Below are 19720 nucleotides of genomic sequence, written 5' to 3'. Positions count from 1 at the left end.
GACCGATGGACTGAAAAGCACATTTAAACAAAGATGAGGGTAAGATGTCTAGGGGGCATGCAGAGATCTTCATAGAGTTAACTAGTTTGGTTAACTCAGGCAAAGAAACAGGAGCAAAGCTATCTAGGATGATGGGCCTGGTTGGAGTCGGGAGAGGCAGCGATCAGGCTGAAGGAGAGATGCTAGATCTAACCTTATTGACTTTGTCCACAAAGAAAGACAAAGTTCTCACAGTCTGCAACAGAGTGGATGGAGGTTGTAGGAGAGGCAGGAGAGACGATGCTGCTGATGGTGTTAAACAGCACCTTAGGGTTCCCTTTGCTCTGGGACACCAGGTTGGAGAAATAGGAAACCCTAGCATCTCTGACTGCAGAGTTAAAGGATGTCAGAAGATCCTTTAGGTGCAGCAGATGGACGTGGAGATGGGTTTTCTTCCACAAGTGCTCAATTTTTCTGCATTGGCGCTTTAGGCTGCAAAAGCTGTCATTAAACCAGGGAGTAGGGTTCACTGCAGGAACTGATCTGGTTCTGACAGGACAGATGTTGTCCAGAATGGAGAGGCAGTGCTCGTCAAACTGAGAAGTTAAGGAATCTGGGTTGTTATCAGAAGAACAGGGTGGATAAAAAGCAGCAGAAAATTTTCTAGCCGTGCTCTCATTAAGAAAACGAGAACTAACCATACGGCGAGCAGGAGGTGGGGACGCAGAAACTGACAAGTTAAAGAAAATGCAATGGTGATCTGAAAAATAAACGTCCTCAGGACAAACACTGTCAGCATTTAGACTCAGGGTAAAAACAAGGTCTAGACTGTTCCCCCTGGTGTGTGTGGGGCCAGAAACATGCTGGGTAAGTCCAGGCTGAAGGAGTCCATAAGGCTGGAGAAATTCATAGCAAAGTGATCAGAGGGATCATCGACGTGGATGTTGAAGTCACCCACAATCACCAGTCTGGACAGCTTCACAGTGGAGGATAGAAAGTCACTAAACTCCTGAAGGAAAGAACTGTTTGGACCAGGTGGACGATAAACCACAGCACAGTAGAACGGGTCCTTATGCCCAACTTTAATCAGCTGCAGTTCAAAGGAAGCAAAGTGACCAGAGGTTGTAGAGCTACATGGAAGATGGTCTCTGAAAACAACAGCTAGGCCTCCACCACGAACAGAACCCCGGGACTGGCCAAGAAAAGAAGAAACACTCGGGCAGAGTTCAATTAGACCAGAATAATTAGATGTTTGCTGCTTAACTTCAGTCAGAAACAGAAAATCCAGGTTTTTTAGAGAGAATTAGATCATTGAGCAGGAAGGACTTATTGTTAACAGAGCGGGTATTTAATAGAGCCATGCTGAGTGAGGTGGAAGAATCAGAAACTACAGAAACAGCTGGAGTTAGTGGACGTAAATTAGCGGGGTTAGATCCACGGTGTTTATAAAAACCACTTATGGAGGGAACAGGAGGAGAAACCACTACAGAAGAGGAGAGGATCGCAGACAGGAGCAAGGTGGAAAAGAGGAGGTTAGTGGAGAAAAGTTTGAAAAAGTGGCCGGTGACTGCGGCTAAGCCAAGCACAGGCACCAACTCTAACAAAATTTACATGCTCACTTCAGCCATGTTCTGTTGACTGGCAGCGACTCAGCGCTAATGACGTTAGCATGACGCTGTGGAAGACTCAGACAGGTGTTGTGTGTGGGAGCAAGTTGCTGCTCAGTCAGATTGAATCATCCTTTTTTTTTTCAAAATTCTCGCTAACGCAGTTTCACCAAACTTTCTCAGATACAACCTTGAGGTCTTCTCAGGATGTGTTACAGTATATTAGTAATGATTTAAAAGATGTCTGATATTTTTGAGTTTTGAAGATGAACGACAGATTCATAAAAAATGAAGATTGATAGTTATATTTAAAGCATGACGTCCTCCACTTCCCTTTCAGTCAGTTGCAGATGTCATCCGTGACGAAGACTGCCCATCCATGATTGTGCCAAGCAAACCATGTAAGTGGATCAAAGTGACTGTAACTGTGATCAGTAAAGTAAGTTGTTTCCAAGAAGTTTAAATTCAAGCAGAAGTGTTCCCAAAAATGTGTTGTAGTCCTTCAGAGGTGCTTCCCTGAATTCAACACAAAGGATGGGATTTTAAGAGTGGCCAATCAGACCACCTTTAAAGATGGCGACAATAACAAACGAAATGTCATCGACCTCAGAGATGCTGCCAAGTAAGACCTCCTTCCAACAGACACATCTTTGCCTCGATCATTCATCTGATTATACCTTAGGAAAAGTTGCAACCGTTAAATGAGATCTAAACTCTAACACTGTCATTAGGTCATGAACTCTGCTTATGGAACTCTACAGTTCTGTATTTGCTGTGATCAAAGGTCGTTCACAATATCATGCTATGATTTTTTTTGTGTGCCTGTCCTGCCCCGCAAGACAGAACTGAAGGGACTCCTAGCAAAACTGTAATCACTCATGACTTGTTCACATCACACTACTTTTAGTCCCTTTTCTGTCAATGTTAGCTAAAATGCAATAATCTGGTGCCCCCTAGTGGTCAGTGAATGCACGGCAGCTGCTGACTATGATTCATATTTACAGCCATTTAAAGAGGTCATATCATGGAAAATCCACTTTTTTTACAATGCGATATTGTTATTTCCTCATGAAAAAAAACATTTTTGGCTGCAGTCATGCATTTTCTTGTTTAAGCTGCAAATTTTGAGTTACTTTGAAAATCCTGTAAAACATTAATGTAAATTAATCCCGTCATCAGGCCCTGCTCCTCTCCAGCTAGTCTCTGGTCTGTAGCAGACTTGGTAGCCCAGTGGTAAGAGTGCCATGTTAGCATGCAGTTTTGTGTAGGTTCACATTCCGATCTCAGCAGTAACTTTTCTTTCTTCCTTCTTCGGAACACTTGCCAGTATTATGTTTTCAACCCTTTATTTTTAAACAGTTTTAAAAGTTAGGACTAGTCTGTTTTTTTTTTGTTGTTTTTTTTACTTTGTTTGTTTATTTAGCCAGTGTGAGTCCATGGGAGGTGAGCCGAGTAAATCAACTAAAATGTTGCTTGGAAATGACCAAAGTCAAAGATGTTTAGAGACACTAAATACTTAGCAGAAAATAATCAATAAAGCTAAAATGTAAAAACATGAAATTTGCTTCAGCTGACTAAATAAATTACAAATTACTGCCGACACCACTGGGAGTCAAACCTGTGTCACCACATTGGGAAATCTGAAATATCTGGTAGAGGCCCTAACCACTGAACTACCATAGTCCATACAGCAACTGACTCAGACGCTGTTGAAGGCACGTTTTGTCGGAGCGGGTGTGGGCGGAGTTTCACTAAAACAAATTATCTTACTTCCAGGTATAAATTCAGGCTGACAAATAAATAACTTGCATTTAAGATAAATGACATCTCAATAGTGCCATTGATAATGTTTTATCATATAATGTGCCTACCTGTGTTCTCAAAGGTTTAAAATAGCATGATCTGGAACCTCGAAGGAGCAGGCTAGCTTAAAGTTCAGATACTTTTCTGCTATTTTGGCCTCGGTCTGTAGGAGCTGTTGCTGTTTTTACTAACACTTGTATTTTCAATTTAACGGCCTCTTATATGTATTCTCTATGAACCCTCTCTTCCCACATGCTCAAAAGATGCTCTTAAAGGAGACCTAGAACATTTTCCTTGTTTAATAAAGACAGCTTGGGTGGTCAAAAGTAGCATGCCAAAAAGTCAAAGCCATGTGACCTATTTTTATATAAATTAGAAAGTTGAAAAGGCGAGAGAAAAACTTCTTTTCTGATCTAGCTTTCCTAGTCACGTCATCAGGTAACCACTCCTGCCACAGCTACATGTTCCAGCCCACTTCAGTGTCCGTTTTCTTTTTAGAACTTTATTGAACAAAGTATACAAAATCACAAAATTTATACAAAATTGAACACAGAACATGTGCTGGGGTGCAAAAACATCAAATAATTTATACGTAGTGTAAATATTAATTGTTTTTAAAGCCTTGTTGTTAAAAGATCCGTTAATCAATGTTATATAAGGCTTGAGGGGACTTACTGGAAAACCCTGACTGTAGTTGAGTTTCTACTTTAACTTGTCTTTCTTCAAATCTCCCAACCCACACACACTAACACGCACACACACCAGTGGAGTGGGCAGGGAAAACAGGTCTTTTTATAATGAGCCTTGCATGTTTTAGTTAGCCATTTCTCAGGGCACCTGGGACATTTTAAACTTTACTTGCTTTATAGAGACTCAAAAATCTGTTTTTGATTACTGATGAACTGCATTCTAGGCCTCCTTTAAAGCTGAAAATGACCAAAGCTTTTTGACATTGTTTCAATCTTTGTTTTACTATGAGAGTATCAAGGATACTGTGTTTCTGAGAACATAATTTTGTCCTGATAAATTTGTATTTTCATTTGCTTCCTGACTACAGTAGCATGGGCAGTCTGTTGAATGCCAAAGAAGTTGGCATGAAGATCTTGGAGGACTTTGCAAACTCCTGGATATTGATCCTTTTGTAAGCATGGCTTCCATTTTCACAGCTCAAGATGTATTATGAATTTTGTTTTTCTCTGAGGGGACAGCAGATTGTCCCCATTGGTGTTATTAACAAGGAAAATGTTTTTTTCAGTATATTCCTGCATATTTTTTTTCTTTATATCGTGTCCTGAATGCTGATATGCAAACATAAATCACATGTCGAAATCCACCCCACTGCTTAAGGAGAATATGTCACTAGATAATATGTCTGTGTGTTGCTGCAGAGGCCTGGCAGTAGCCATGCTGGTCAGTGTGCTCTACATCATCCTGCTGCGCTACATTGGAGGGGTGATAGTGTGTCTGTCTCTGTGTGGAGTCATCACTGCGGTTGGCTACGGTGAGCGTGCATGCACCCTCTTCACCTTGACGATGGTGGAAACGTTTGGCTTTTAACCGCTCTGAAAATCAACCGTCTCATCGTGATTCTGTCCCTCTTTGTCCTCCTCTCAGGTATCTGGAGCTGTTACGGGAAGTACAGCACTCTGCGCAAGAAGCCATATGACACCATCTCCGACATTGGCTTCCAAACAGATCTCAGCGTTTACCTCGAGTACAGACAGACGTGGCTCATCTTCCGTACGCTGTCATCAACCTCTGTTGTTTGATTTAATCTGTATATTTTACAATGTGTTTATGATTTCTGTGGAACAACAAAATAACTGTGATGATATGTTTTCCCTTTTGTTATGAAGTGACCTTGCTCATTATGGTTGAGACCACCCTGGTGATTCTAATGATATTTCTTGGAACGAGGCTAAGTATCCCTGTTACTCTGCTAAAGGAGGGCAGCAGGTCAGTGTGATTAAAAATGTTCCGTTCCCTCATTTCTACATTTTTGACCCTGTGATTTATTCGCACAATGTTTATGTCATTTTTAGGGCCATCAGCCACATCATGTCGACCCTCTTCTACCCTCTCATCACCTTTTTACTCCTGGCCATCTGTGTCTCATACTCAGCTGTCACTGCTGTGTATCCTTGGAAGTGTTAAGACGCTGATGTCTTGGAGTTGTGCCGCTTTTACAGTCCGTGGGAGATTTGCTGTAGAAGCATTTATTAGGATTATCCACATGATCAGATTGGGGAATGCCACGTTGTGCTCACCTTGACTTAGCATGCCTTCAGCTTCTTGGCATCTTCAGGTGAAGCGGTCTACAAGGTGACAGCAGCTGATGATCATTGCGTGTATGCAAACCTCACTTGCAGTCCACTGGTCAGTCCCACACTCACATGAATATGCTTGTTCTCAAGAAGTCATTTCTTTCTGCTGCTTGTTTTACAATGTCGTGTTTTTATTGAGCAAAAATCTGGTTCTTCTGTTTCTAAATGTGTAATTTTCTTCTCTTTTCCCTTGCCGTTCCACATTAAGTGTCACTGTACTGAAATCAAATCTGTTACTTCATTTCAGACCTTCAACCAGACCAATGTTACCAAAGTTTGCCCTGGAGCTCGGTGCATGTTTGCTTTCTACGGTGGGGAGAGTGTGTACCACCAGTACATACTGGTCCTCCACCTGTGTAACCTGTTTGTGGTTCTGTGGCTGGTCAACTTCATCTACGCTCTGGGCCAGTGCACCCTGGCAGGTGCCTTCGCCTCCTACTACTGGGCGCCAAGGAAACCAAAAGACATCCCTCCGTTCCCACTCTATTCTTCATTCAGCAGAGCCATACGGTGAGTTTTTGAGATTAACTGTTAGCAAAATTCTGTTTGTGTTATCAGCATTTTATAATGTTTTTGCCTGCATGTGTGTATTAATTTATATTTTAAAAATGTCTCACCAACCACAGTTTTACGCATATTGAGCTTAATGTTATATTGTAATAGGTGAGTCATTCTCAACACAACCTCCTAAATGTGAATTATTATGCGTAATGTTATTGTTAGTGTCAGTCACCGCCTTACCAGAGTCCTACGCCATACAAATTTGAAACATTTGAAAAATGTGCCACAAGGGGGCGCTTGCCTTGAAGACTAGTCAGTCAGTCAGTAAGAGACTGACTGACAAGCACACACTAACAAACACACACATGGAGAGCAGAGAGATGCTTTGCTCCAGCAGCACCTCCCGCTCTCATGCTCTTTAGGCCTAGTCCACACGTAGCCGGTTTTTTTTTAAAAACGAATATCCGCCCCTCCAGAAACTTGCATCCACACCACCTCGTTTTTAAAAGAAACTCTGTCCACACGTATCCGGATAAATACGTTGTTAAGGACATGCCAGACCTGTAGGCGGCAGTACTTCCCCCGTTCTTAACCTCGTCCTTCGTCTGTGGTCTTCCGCAAGGAGCAGTAATTCCGCTTGCAAAAACAAACAAGCAAAAAGCACTTGGACAATTGATAAAGCGAGCGCAGCTCTGAGGGCTTCCATGCTGTCGGCTAGTGTAAACACAGGTCGCACACTTGATGTCAGCATTTGTTTGTCGCAGAAAGTGACGTTGCGGACCTTAAAACTCCGGTTTTGTCTGTCCACACGTAGACACCCAAAACGGAGAAAACGCAGATCTTCACTTTGCCCGGAGTTTTTAAAAAGATCCCTTTTCGTGTGAAAAAACTCCGTTTTCGTGTGGATGACAGGCCAAAACGTAGAAAAACATCTACGTTTTGGCAGATCCCCGGCTGCGTGTGGACCGGGCCTTAGTATTTTTAATTCCAAAACTTGACAGGATGTCCAGACAGACCTCTGAATCTTTCTGTCAGAGCTGCGTCTCAGGAACGTCAACACACGATGCTCACCTCCGCTGACTCGGTGACATGGGAGGCTGGTTTAATGGGACATGATCGTTGTCAGCCTTTGCCTGCAATGTGAGCCTAGCCTGAAACACTCATTTCTAAAGTTTATTATCAAAAAAAAAGTTGATTGGGAGGTGACTTGCTCTTTAAATTGCTATAACATCATCTATGTTCCCTTTCAGTCAGTCATCATCATCTATTTAAACTCTAATTTTAGTCTGCAAATGCCTGGAATGAGTAAAAAACCTCTCGTCTAACAAGAGAGAGAGTCAACATGACACATAATCGCTACAAGGTGAAGAAGGATGAACAAACTTAAATGCTGCAAAGCTTTTGATTATTTTAAATGCTAAAATTAAAACCAGTAGGGAAGTTGATGTAACTGTAACACTCTTCTATCTTCCCGTGTTAGTTATCACACAGGCTCTCTGGCGTTTGGTTCTCTGATCCTAGCTTGGGTGCAGGTGGTCCGAGTTGTTCTCATGTACCTGGATCACAAACTGAAAGGTAAGTTGTAACTCTGACTCACTGATATTCTCAAAGTATGAAAAAAATTGTTATTTTAAATCAAATGTTGTTGGTTTCTGTTTTTAAAGGGATATTCTACCAAAATTGAAATTTTTGCCTGTTAACGTATTTATCAGGTTTAGATAAGTGGGGAAAAAACTATTTTTAACCAGCCCAGTCATTCTCCTGACCCGGCTGTACTCCTTTTGCTTTAGCGTAGCATAAAACACAACATGTGAATGGATCCAACAAGCAATGTGAGGAGAAAAAGTCCTTAATCACTCAGTAGTTAACCCAAATTTGCTCGGTTACCTAACTGCAAGTGAAAATAATTATTAGCATAAAAGAATCATAGGTCCCATTTTAGACTTGGGACTACTTTATGACAAAGCACAGCTGTAAGCATCCACTGAAAGGTGCAAGACAGCCCCAAAGACACCTGCTTCTATAAACACAGATGCACACATTGTTAGCGACACACACAAAAACAACATATATAACAAGTAGTGTTTCTATGGCTCCAGTGGGATTTTATTCTATTAACCCTCCCACTGTCCTAATGGGTGTGACCCCACGAGGAAAGTTGACCATTGAGCAGGATTGATAGTTTATCCCTTGAGTTCCACGTAGCAGGGGTGAGGTGGTGCTCACTCCTCACCCCTGCCACATGGACCCAAGGGATAAACCATCAACCCTACTCAATGGTCAACTTTCCTTGCAGGTCACACTCATTAGGACAGTGGGAGGGTTAAGTAAGAGAAACTTTATTGTCTTTATCTGAGTGGATCTATAAATAATTCAACACATGAACTAGTAGTAGCACATTCAATGTCAAAGAATGTAAAATGTTATTATCAGGAGAGGGAGAATGTTAAGTGGTTAGCAGCAGTGGGCCAGCCGATGGACTCATCCATCAGGCCACCATGGCTCAGCAGAACATTACTGCAGCTTCTTCTGAGGAGAAAAACACTTAGAAAATAAAGTTAATGGCTGAAATAGCAGGGAATTATGTAATTAGGGAAAAGTGGTAGAAAAAAGTAGCAGTGTGTGGAAAGTCATCAGAATGTCCTCCAGCAGTCTAAGCCAATAGCAGCGTAACTACAGAGATTACTCTGGATAACTTTAGATGGAGGCATATTGGAGGCAGGGCAAGGGAGAGCTGTCTTTACCAACTGTATTCCCCGGTGTACACTCTACATCCCTCTACTCCCCCACTCGTCCAGATGTGGGCTAACATCAGATTTTAACCAAAAGCCTAATAAAAATAAGTTTTAAGCCTAGTCTTAAAATTATACAAGGTCACAGACTAAAGCTGGGAGCTGGTTCCACAGGAGAGGAGCCTGATAGCTAAAAGATATGTCTCCCATCTTATTTTTAGATATTCTGGGAACCTCCAGTAAATCTGCAGTCTGAGAGCAAAGTGCTCGGTTAGGAACATATGGAACAATCAGGTCACTGATGTATGATGGAGCTTGATTATTAAGAGCTTTATATAAGAGGAGGATCTTAAAATCTATTCTGAATTTAACACTAGAACTCCCAGAAAGCCACCAATTGGCTCCACCCCCCTCAATCTACCAGCTGCTTCTGCCTCTGCTCGTAAAGACAGAAGTTCACAGATCTTGTTGTCACTCCAATTAGCCATGTCTGCTGGTTTTTTACTAACTTTCCCATGCTTACGTGGTTTATATACTCTTTGTAGTCGGGGGTCGCCGCACATTTGCTACGTCATTTGACATCTTCCTCTGTTGTGCCAAGGCGCACTCGCTGTTTATGGGACAGACAATTACTGCAATATTACTACCAAGTGAGGTGCAACAAATGCAGCAAAATTTGCACAACGCCATGCCAGCATGGCGTGTTTATAAAACGCACTGTTGCGGTAATGTTACGCTGATTTGCCGGCACAGTGTGTCTTGTAAAAAGGGCTTGTGAGTCACTATACCAGCCGGGCTAAAAGAGCTAAAGAGGCAAACAAAATGAGGCCAACCTAAATGACAGAATTTTCAAGGTCCCCGACATTCCTCCACATTCCAATGGGCCAGTTGTCTGTGCTCTGCACAGATTAATGGCTACATTTACAAATGAAAGGCAGCTAATTGTCTGACTGAGTTGTGATTTTCAAACCAAGGAGCCATTTGGCTACCTCTGATAGAGCTGAGGGAGTCAGAAAATCCTGGTAGTTTTTTAACAGGTAGCCAATGTAGGGAAGCTAAGACAGGAGAGATATGATCTCTTATTTTAATTCCCATCAGAACTCTAGCTGCAGCATTTTGGACAAGCTGAAGATGTTTAACTACATTCTGTGGACTTTCTGTTATGAATTACAGTAATCCAGTCTTGATGTAATAAATGCACAAACTAGCTTTTCAGCATCACTCTTGGAAAGGATGCTTCTAATCATAGCAATATTCCGAAGGTGGAAAAAGCATCATTGTAACATGTATGAAAGTCTGACCTGGTAGGATTTGAATGACATGTCCTGGTCAAAGATAACACCGAGGTCCTTTACTTTGTTCTTGGAAGCTAATTTAATGCTATTCAGATCAGTGAGTTTCCTTTTTTAAGGTTCTGGTTCAAAAATTATAACTTCAATCTTGTCTTTATTTAAAAGCAGAAAGTTTAGAATCATCAAATTTTTTATGTCTTCAAGACAAACCTGTAATCTTACCTAACCGATTAGGTTAATCTGGGTTTAAGTAAGTAAGTAAGTAAGGAAGGAAGGAAGGAAGGAAGGAAGGAAGTAAGTAAGTAAGAAAGTAAGTAAGTAAGGAAGGAGATCTTTGATATAGATAAAAGATAAAAATCATGAGGCCTTCACAAAAAAAATTTCATAAAAAAATTATTTTTTTAAACAATCAAAAAATTATGTTTGAAATGACAACAAATAAAAAATTGGGATTAAAAATAATGTAAGGAAATGGAGAGCGAAAATGAATAGAAAAGAGGGAAGTCAGTTGTGAGGGTAAAATGAGGTTCTTACATTTTATTTAATGAGCCGGAAGGCGTGGGATTCCATAGAAAATATGAAATCCGCCTCACGGATCGGGGTTGGTTAAACCAGAAGATCGGGTCTTTTTAATGCAGAGATCATGTAACCGTTATGTATTCACTCAGAGACAAAAAAATAGAATGAGTCAAGTTTAAAAGTTAAGAAATTTTATTACTAACGATTAAACTGGGCTTATTTAAGAACCAAGTGTATAGTGCGACTAAAAATGGATGAGGCGGTGAATGGATGACGTGTCATGTAAATCAGAACCCGCAAATCCGAAGAAGCGATTAGTTCTGACGGGAACTGAAGATGTTGGTTTTAAGCTGGGGTTCGTTTCAGAACTGCATGAGACACCATTAAGCCGCGCCTACCTGCCTGGTGGAAGTCCTCTTGTGAGGTCAGGAATGCAGAGGTCCCAGGACCCTCTCTGGACACCGAGCTGGTAGCAGAGCTGCGGTTCCGACCAGACCCATCTCGAGATACTGCCAGCACACGACTCTTTTCTTGGTGTCTGTTCAGACCCAGCCTGGGTCTATGGAGCACTTATTCTGAAAGGAGCTGTTGTCGTTGCTTGTTGTTATAGCGACTGGAGTTTCTCAGCTTGTTTTGGTTCTTTCGGTTGAAGAGTTGAAAGTTGAGGATTGGCCACTCCGTAACTTAGCTCTGGAATGCTTGAACTAAGGTTAGAGCTGACGTGGCATCTGTTTTATACCTCGGATTATTGTCGAATGAAAATGACCAAACACAGTCAGAAGCACGCCTCTGTCAGATCTGTAAGATTCTGATTGGATCAGTGAAAAGAATGTGTTATGTCTTTTTAACACTACGTGAAATGAGTCCTGTTGAACCATTTAAAGTTACATTACTTCATTCCTAAGATCACAATAAAATAAATAATATTTTAATTTCACAGGTCGGTCACATCTTATTATATTGACTAACACTTTGATGGATTAGCTTTATTAAAATAGAGTTCTTTGATTAATCAAAATAAAAGAGTTCATTCTTGTTTCATCTGTCTTCATGCTGGAATGTAAACAGTTTAGAAACGACTGTATGGCCTTCAGGCTGTTTCAGACACACTGACACTGTGTCAAAAGGAAACAGCTGTTAGTGTAGAAATGGCTCCTTCATCACGCTACAAAGTGGATCCCGGGAAAGGCGGAATAGATAGAAAGAGCAGAATAAGGAGAGGGTGGTGATGAAGGTCACACCAAAACCAGCTTGAACAGGTGAGTTTTCAGCTGCTTTTTAAAGGAGTCCACTGAGTCCACTCATCTCAGGCTCAGGGAGAGAGTTCCAGAGTCTGGGGGCCACAGCAGCAGATGATCTGTCACCTTTGGTCATTAGCCTGGTGCTGCACAACCAAAAGGCTTTGGTCACTGGACCTCAGGAACCTGCTGGGGGTGTAAGGACTGAGAAGATCACCAATGTATGAAGGTGCTTGTCCATGTAAGGCCCTATAGACCAGAACCAGGATCTTGCAATGAACCCTGAAGTTGACTGGCAGCCAGTGAAGCTGGAGGAGAAGTGGGGTGATGTGGGTGTGCTTGGAGGACTTGGTCAGAAGCCGAGCACAGGCATTCTGAACCACCTGTAGACGGTTCAGGGAGGTTCTGCTCAGACACGTGAAAAGAGAGTTACAGTAGTCTAAGCATGAGGAGATGAAGGTGTGGATAACTGTCTCAAGTTCAGAGCAGGACAGAATGGAACTCAGCTTAGCAATGTTCCTGAGATGGAAGAAGGAAGAGCCAACAACAGAACTGACATGAGAATCCAGGGGTCCTCTGCGCATAGTCCAGTCACCAGTTGGTGTTCCACTGTAAAGAAGAATGACGTGGAACATTAGTCCTTTTTTGTGCTTGCACCTATTAAATTTTTTTGTCACTTTGAATGCTTCACCCTTCTTTTTGCTTTTTACCATGAGAAAATCATTTGTAACTTTCACTAATGCGGTTTCAGTGCTGTGCTACTCTCCAAAACCTGGCTGAAATTCCTCAAACAGATCATTAGTGTTTAGATGTTCACATACTTCATTGACCACTATTTTCTCAAGGACTTTTGTCAACAGACAAAACTGAAATATTGAGTGGAACATCGCTTGAATGTTTTTTTCTTTCTTAGGATCTCAAAATTGCGTAGCTCGGTTCCTGGTTTGTTGCCTCCGATGCTGCTTTTGGAGCCTGGAACGTTTCCTCAAGTTTCTGAACAAAAATGCATACATCATGGTGAGCCATTAACCTCCTTTTATAGAGATCCATCTATACAGTTCATTTCCTGCAGTATGTTCCTTATCAGATGCTCTCTTCTCACCTACAGATAGCAATATATGGAAAGAACTTCTGCACATCCTCCAAGGATGCATTTTCTCTCTTGATGAGGAATATTTTGCGGTATGACCATCAACATATATACTGGACAAACAATGTCCAGAGACTCTAATTAAAAGTTTTGTTTCCAAATGGGAGGTTCCCACCACCACCATTTTGACTGTGTCACACATCTCGTCACACCCAGACAATCCAAAAATGGGAAAAGAGGTGGAGTTGAGGGTGGGGCTGTTACGGATGGAACAAATAAACCAGTGTAGCTACTAGCTAACTTGGCTAACTTAAGAAGGGCTCCGGAGACCGGGGAGGCCCACCCAGTGAACCGCCTGGCTTCCATGCGAGGCTGTAGTCATGCTGGTTGCCTGTGGAGATCTAATATGGACTGGGACTGTTAAATTACAATCAGAGCTTCAGATCGCTGTAATCGTACCCAGGCGCTGTGGCCTTTTACATCAGCTCATGCTCCACAGTTTGAGATCAGCGGAACATTAGCAACATGCTAACCCGAAGCTAACAAAGAGACCAGATACCACAAGCGACCAGCATGCTACAGCCTCGCATTGGAGCCAGTCCGCGCGTCCCGGCTGCCCCGAGAAATGGGAACAGCCAGCCACCTGCTGTTCCTGGGCAGGAGGCGGGAGAAGCCAGGTACCCGCTCAAATTTTGTATGCAGCCCCACTAGCATGTTTGGCCAAGCTGTTAAATGACACTGCATTTCCCCCCATTCAACCAGCTAATTAAAATACAGAAATATTAATTTGCAGGGTGGAAGTGCAATTTTTGCCACTTCCTTGTTGGCTTCAGTTCTGAGAGCCTAGGGTTCCCCCTTGGGTATGACCCTCCTTAGGCATTTGTCAGATCTTTTTTAATTAAAATTTAAAATAAAATGCTCTCATTTTAAAAACAAATTTCAATTATCAATTTATATGACAAAAACTAGATTTTGAAACAACATAAAATATTCTTTCTCTTTCAAGCTACAATTAATGTCTGTTTTTTTGTCCTGTCCTGTTTAGAGTGGCCACCTTGGACTGCATCACATGGTTTCTGCTTTTCATAGGAAAACTGTTCATTGCAGGAGTTGCAAGTAAGTTTCTACTTATGCCACTTATGCACTAGCATCGGCTCCACTCTGCTCCCCCCGCCCCAGCCTGGCCGCGTTCTATTTCCTGATTGAGCACATAGACGGTCTGTGGCCTGCGATGTCATTAGCACATCTCCGAGCACGTGGGCGGGGCAAAAGAGTGCGGAGAAGTCTGCAGTGTCTCCATTATTAAACAAAAGCGGCTTGAGCAGTCTTGCTTTTGGAGACTCTCTGACTCTGATTTTGCATCCTGCCTTTCTGTGTGTGTGTGTGTGTGTGTGTGTGTGTGTGTGTGTGTGTGTGTGTGTGTGTGTGTGTGTGTGTGTGTGTGTGTGTGTGTGTGTGTGTGTGTGTGTGTGTGTGTTAGAACCCTGCACTGAAGCCCTAGGTCCGACGACCGGGCTTCGGGCCAACGACTGTGTAATTACCTCGGACACGGGCCGGGCCGAGCGCCTTTATTTTTAATCGAATTCATAAAAAAAATTGAAACACTTAAAACGCAGCAGTAGAGCCCTGCGCGGGACTGTTTTCTTCCCGCTCCCGCTGAATTTCTGGCAATTACCGCCCGCATCTGCATCGTGTGTTACACTCCCGCCCGCACCCGCAGCGTGCATGTCTACTCCCGCCCGCACCCGCAGCGTGCATGTCTACTCCCGCCCGCAACCGCAAAACTCGGAGAAATTATTACCTCACAATAAAAGAGATGTATTGAGTTTGTGTCCTCTCTGGTCCTGGAGAAAACATGTCGTTTTATAGGCTATACCAGGGGTCGGCAAACCGCGGCTCTTTCATCCATCTGATGCGGCTCTCTGTGCTTGTAAAATAATGAATGGATATTTAAATAAAATGCTTTATATTTTACTGAATTAATTTCATATCTGTAAGTCAATCCTATGTAAAGATTGTCTGCGTAAACCTGAACAGTTCCAACCCGGTCTTACTGTGAGACCGGGTTGATGCGTCACGCTTGTGCGTAATCATGCGCTTATGAGCTGAAGAGGATATGAGATCCTGGGATTCTCCTCAGACAGGCTCCTGGATGCGTTGCCACATTGGAGACAGGAACAAGCACTATTCAGCCAAAGTTTCATAATCAGGGAACATTTTCTAAGTGACAAGTCTCTCTGAGAGACAGGGTTTGTAAAACACTCGCTTCAGTGGGAGGAACCTTCCCGCATGCGCTCTGGTTCTGCGATGCGCTCCAAGCCAATCTCCACATCTTCAGCTCGCTGTGCACTTGTGCGCTGACAGCGAGCTGCGCTGAGCAGTGTCCAGCTCAGATGTTCAGATGGGAATCTTTTGTTGGGTGATTTAGCTACATCTGCAATTTAACGAATAAAATATCAGTTCGTCTGCATGCGTCGGGGTAATTCTTTCTATTCTTTCTCCGTCAAAATAAACGGTCAAATACGGCGGTCCACACAAGACAAGCCCTGCTTTTAACTGTTTTGTTTTCTTGTGAAAATTGTTGGAAAGAGATCAAATTTAACATGATTACCACCAGAGCCAGTGCGCCGTTATCTCCGTGACGGTGTAACGTTCATAACTTCATAACGTTACAACGGTAAATGAGAGAAAAACAAATTGATCGGATCCTGCACGTCTTTTAACACATTGGTCAGGAATGGCGCACTTTGTTTTCATTTAGTTGGTTAAAAAAAGTCGGGCTCGGGTCGGGCCAGAGAATCCTGAAAACCTTTTTGGACCGGGTCGGGCTGGGGCTCCATCCCCTCGGGCCGGCCCGGACACGGGCTCAGATTTTAGGCCCGTGCAGGGCTCTAGTGTGTGTATGTGTGTGTGTGTGTGTGAGTGTTCCTCACAGCAGTGAGAGACGGAGGAAAACGGCTTCAGTCAGAGGCTTGTTAACTCCAGAGCATCCAGAATGAAAGTTAATCGTGCACGCGGGAAGCCCCCACGGGCTGATTCTATCCGCCAATCGGAGGCTCTCCCTAATGGTATGCGTGATTGCGTGTGTCAGCCCTGTTCGTTTCCAGGCACTGAAAAGACCTCCGATTACACGCGGGAAAATCCAAGACTACCTAAATTAGAACACTCCCAACCCGGTCCAGGCGGAGTGGAGCCTAGTGTGATGCTAGTGTGAAAGTGCCAAAGACCTGTTAAAATCTAGTCCTATTCTGTATTTATTTTTTTCATTAAAGTTGAATTTTCTTACACATTTATACAATTTGTCTTTATTTTTCCCTCCAGGTATTCTTACACTTGTATTTCTACGACTTTTTCAAGAATTTTTGCCAACAGTTAATTACGTCTTGGTCCCCATTGTGGTAAGGAAGTTAAGACATGAGCCTTCTTCTAGTCTTTTAAAGCAGTCTCAGGGTCTTAAAAGCTGCCTCCTTCTTTTATTTTAATCTGACTTAGGTTTGTGTTATTTGTTCCTTGTAATGTTTATCCAGTGAAACAGGAAAGGAGGGCAGTAGATGGATTAACCGTCTGAAACTGTATTCTTTCAGATGGTGATAATTGGATCATACATGATTGCAAATGGCTTTTTTAATGTCTTTTGCACATGTGTGGAGACACTTTTCCTGTGCTTTTGTAAGTACCGGTATGCTTTTTTGTCAGCAGCTCAGTCAAAAGTAACAATAAATGTTTCCTGTTAGTAGTTTTTAGTTTCTACCATTTTCTGTATCTCACTACTTGTTTCTTTTTCTTTCTCACCGTCGATTTGTTCACTGCCCCCTCTGCTACTGCTCCATGGATCATGGTCTCAGGTGAAGACTTGGAGAAGAATGACGGCTCATCCTCCAAGCCCTACTACATATCTCCAGGCCTGCACAAGATCCTCCGCAAAGGAGAGGAGCGTGCCAAATCCTGTGCTTCCTCCTGAGCTGATGTGCAGACATTTCCTTGAATTTATTGACTCAGACTCAATTCTCCATATCTGCTCTGTGTGTAGGCGACCGGATGTTTGAGAGCAAGTACTTTAGGGCTTAACCTCTAAACTGGATGCAACCCAGCCTGGTCAGTGATGAACTGAACACGAACGGACTTTATGCCACTGAAGGTTACAGGCAAAAGGACAGAAAAAATGAAAAAACTTGACTTCCTCTCATGAGCCGACTCGGACACTTGCTTTTTTATCTGCTATGCTTTTATTCATGTTTCTTTTCTCTGTATTCTCTACTGAGGTCTGCCTTACTGAGAGGGCTCACACTGATACATAACATGGATGCACAAGCTGAGGGAAAACTGAGACAGGTGTTTTCGCCCAAACAAACATGAGGACCTTAAATTGTAGATATGCCAATGATGGACTGTGGCTGTGGGTATCACCCTAAAAAGTGGTGAACCATGGGGCACTTTCCTGTTGCACTTTGGTCTTCTAGTGTAAAATGAGATTCTGTTTTCACTCACAGAAATGGTAAAAATGGCCTGTGTTTGAAAGGTAAAGAACCGTGTGATCTATCTCTTCTGTGTAGCATGGTTATGTTGGTTGTTGATGTTCCCTTCAATTTTATAGAGGTTACTTTTAATCCACCATATTTATGCTAACACAAACACATAGCTGTGTGAATTCTGCAAATAGTTGCACAGGTTACTGCTACACAATCATTTGAGAGTTTTTATTTTGCTCATAGATGTACTGTAACCCAGAGACTTTGTGGGAGGTCAAGACTACAATATTCACATGATGGTTTTTGCTTAAACTCTGAACAGAACCTGAGGATTTTCAGGATATTTGAATGCAGCCACTAGTTAATGTGCCTAGTTGTGGAAAAAAAAGGAAAATATGTTCTCTTACCCTGTGATTTCTAGATCTAACACTAAGAACTTTTAATGTAAAGTTTATAAAAAGGATTTTGAAGCCATTTTTTGGTCATTTTTTAACTGCATCAGATGTGTTTTAATACTCAGAATGATACACACATCTTTCTGGGGGGTATTTGGTGGTCTTTTTGTACAGGGGTATTTTTTTATGTGTGAATCTAATAAACAATGTGAATATTTGTTTTTGAATAAACATTACTGTTTCAACTATTGCCCAATGGGTTTTCATAGGTTTTTATCTGAGATTGGATAATCAACATCCAGTTATTACATCATTTTGATTGTTTAATATTTTCAGTAGTGACAGATCTGGAAGGCGAGGATGGAACTGCACCTGGCCTTACTACATGACCCAAGCCTTCAGCAGTAATGATACAGCAGTGAATTAGAGAATGGCATAAGCCTGTGACTATGAACACGTTGCCAAATGTAATTTAAATCAAACTGCAGTTTAATTAGTTTTTTTCGATTGCGATAACACATTTTTCAAAACTGTTTCTTTCAAAACTGCACACACAAAACCCCAAACATAACACACAAATTCCTAAACCGTGGCTTTGCAACAAAACCCTGCCATCACATATCGTAACATGTTCCCAAAATGGAACACGTGTTTTCATTTGGTAAACACAGCCACATTTTCACATGACACACACATACCATTCATTGCTTAAACACAAGTAGCCTTTGGGTGAACACTACCAAGCATGGAAAGAACACTGAAGAGCAAAACTGAAAACACAATTGACGAAAGGGAACTCAATGATTTACACACTGAATGTATGACAGTGCCCACTTTTCTCTGATACAAACAGACGTCACACAAATTTTGGCTAAACATTTTATTTTTAAACCCCCCACCCCCTCTCCCGTTCAAGCATAATTATGGGGCATCGGGCCTCGTCAACATCACAGGCGATGTCCTCCTGGTCCAAACAGCGCTGGAAGTACTGCCTCGAGTGCCTGATGAAGTCCTGACAGGCCTCAAAGCCCACATCTCCACAAGCCTCCTCCATGGCTTGAAGCAGTGGGACCTGGCTCTGTGGATTCCTTTCGTACACCTTCCACCTCCAGGCTGAGAAAAACTCCTCAGTGGGATTGAGGAAGGGGGAATAAGGTGGAAGGTATAAAACAGAAAACCGTGGGTGGTCCTGAAACCACTCATACACCTGGGCAGCCTTGTGAAAACTTACATTGTCTCAAATTATTATATGGTTGACCCGCTGTGGGTTATCTATGCCATCAGGTTGAACAAGCACATCATACAGGCCGTTTAGGAATTCCAGTAGCAGAGCTGTGTTGTACACCCCTTGGTGGGCATGTTGGTGTAGGACGTCATGGTGGTTCATGGCCACACACATAGTGACGTTGCCACCACGCAGGCCTGGGACGTCGATTATGGCCCGCTGGCCAATCACATTTCTTTTTTTTTTTTTTTTACCGTGTCCTGTCTGGCTGTGAAGCAAGCGGAATTGATGTCTGAATGCTGGTGACAAGCCTTACAGATTTACTCTCAGGTGGAGCATCAAAGCGTTTGCTTTTAATGTCACGCCTGATACTTAAAACTTTATTGTTATTGTTGTTGAATGCATTGAAATTCCGACCAGACACGGAGACAGAGGTGAAAGAGAAAGGAAAGAAAAGGTGGGGAGAGAGGGGGGGGGGGGTGTTCCACAAAAATAAACAATGAACAAGAGTCTGCTTCTAGACCTGCAGAAAGAGAGAAAAAATGG

The 19720-nt window shown here is 42.5% G+C and overlaps 1 protein-coding gene across 2 annotated transcripts in view; it reads left to right on the top strand.

The window, feature by feature from the left end:
• Positions 1-18199, top strand: part of slc44a5b (solute carrier family 44 member 5b) — a 55519-nt gene extending 37320 nt beyond the window's left edge. The window contains exons 7-22 of one of the 2 annotated variants that reach the window (XM_054729971.2): positions 1927-1987; positions 2085-2208; positions 4450-4530; positions 4778-4890; positions 5004-5129; positions 5246-5345; positions 5432-5524; positions 5678-5765; positions 5961-6223; positions 7695-7789; positions 12909-13012; positions 13104-13177; positions 14131-14201; positions 16407-16483; positions 16670-16754; positions 16931-18199. In XM_054729971.2, coding sequence (XP_054585946.2) covers positions 1927-1987; positions 2085-2208; positions 4450-4530; positions 4778-4890; positions 5004-5129; positions 5246-5345; positions 5432-5524; positions 5678-5765; positions 5961-6223; positions 7695-7789; positions 12909-13012; positions 13104-13177; positions 14131-14201; positions 16407-16483; positions 16670-16754; positions 16931-17046 — 1671 coding nt within the window. In that variant the 3' untranslated portion in view covers positions 17047-18199. Of the gene's footprint in view, positions 1-1926; positions 1988-2084; positions 2209-4446; positions 4531-4777; positions 4891-5003; positions 5130-5245; positions 5346-5431; positions 5525-5677; positions 5766-5960; positions 6224-7694; positions 7790-12908; positions 13013-13103; positions 13178-14130; positions 14202-16406; positions 16484-16669; positions 16755-16930 lie in introns of both variants that reach the window. The other variant, XM_054729970.2, reaches the window with a different exon arrangement.
• The last annotated feature ends 1521 nt before the right edge of the window (positions 18200-19720 follow it).

Source organism: Nothobranchius furzeri, chromosome 8, assembly GCF_043380555.1.
Source record: "Nothobranchius furzeri strain GRZ-AD chromosome 8, NfurGRZ-RIMD1, whole genome shotgun sequence".
Lineage (NCBI taxonomy): Eukaryota > Metazoa > Chordata > Actinopteri > Cyprinodontiformes > Nothobranchiidae > Nothobranchius > Nothobranchius furzeri.
Note: the sequence above shows the minus strand (reverse complement) of the source record. Positions and strands in the feature narration are given on the sequence as shown.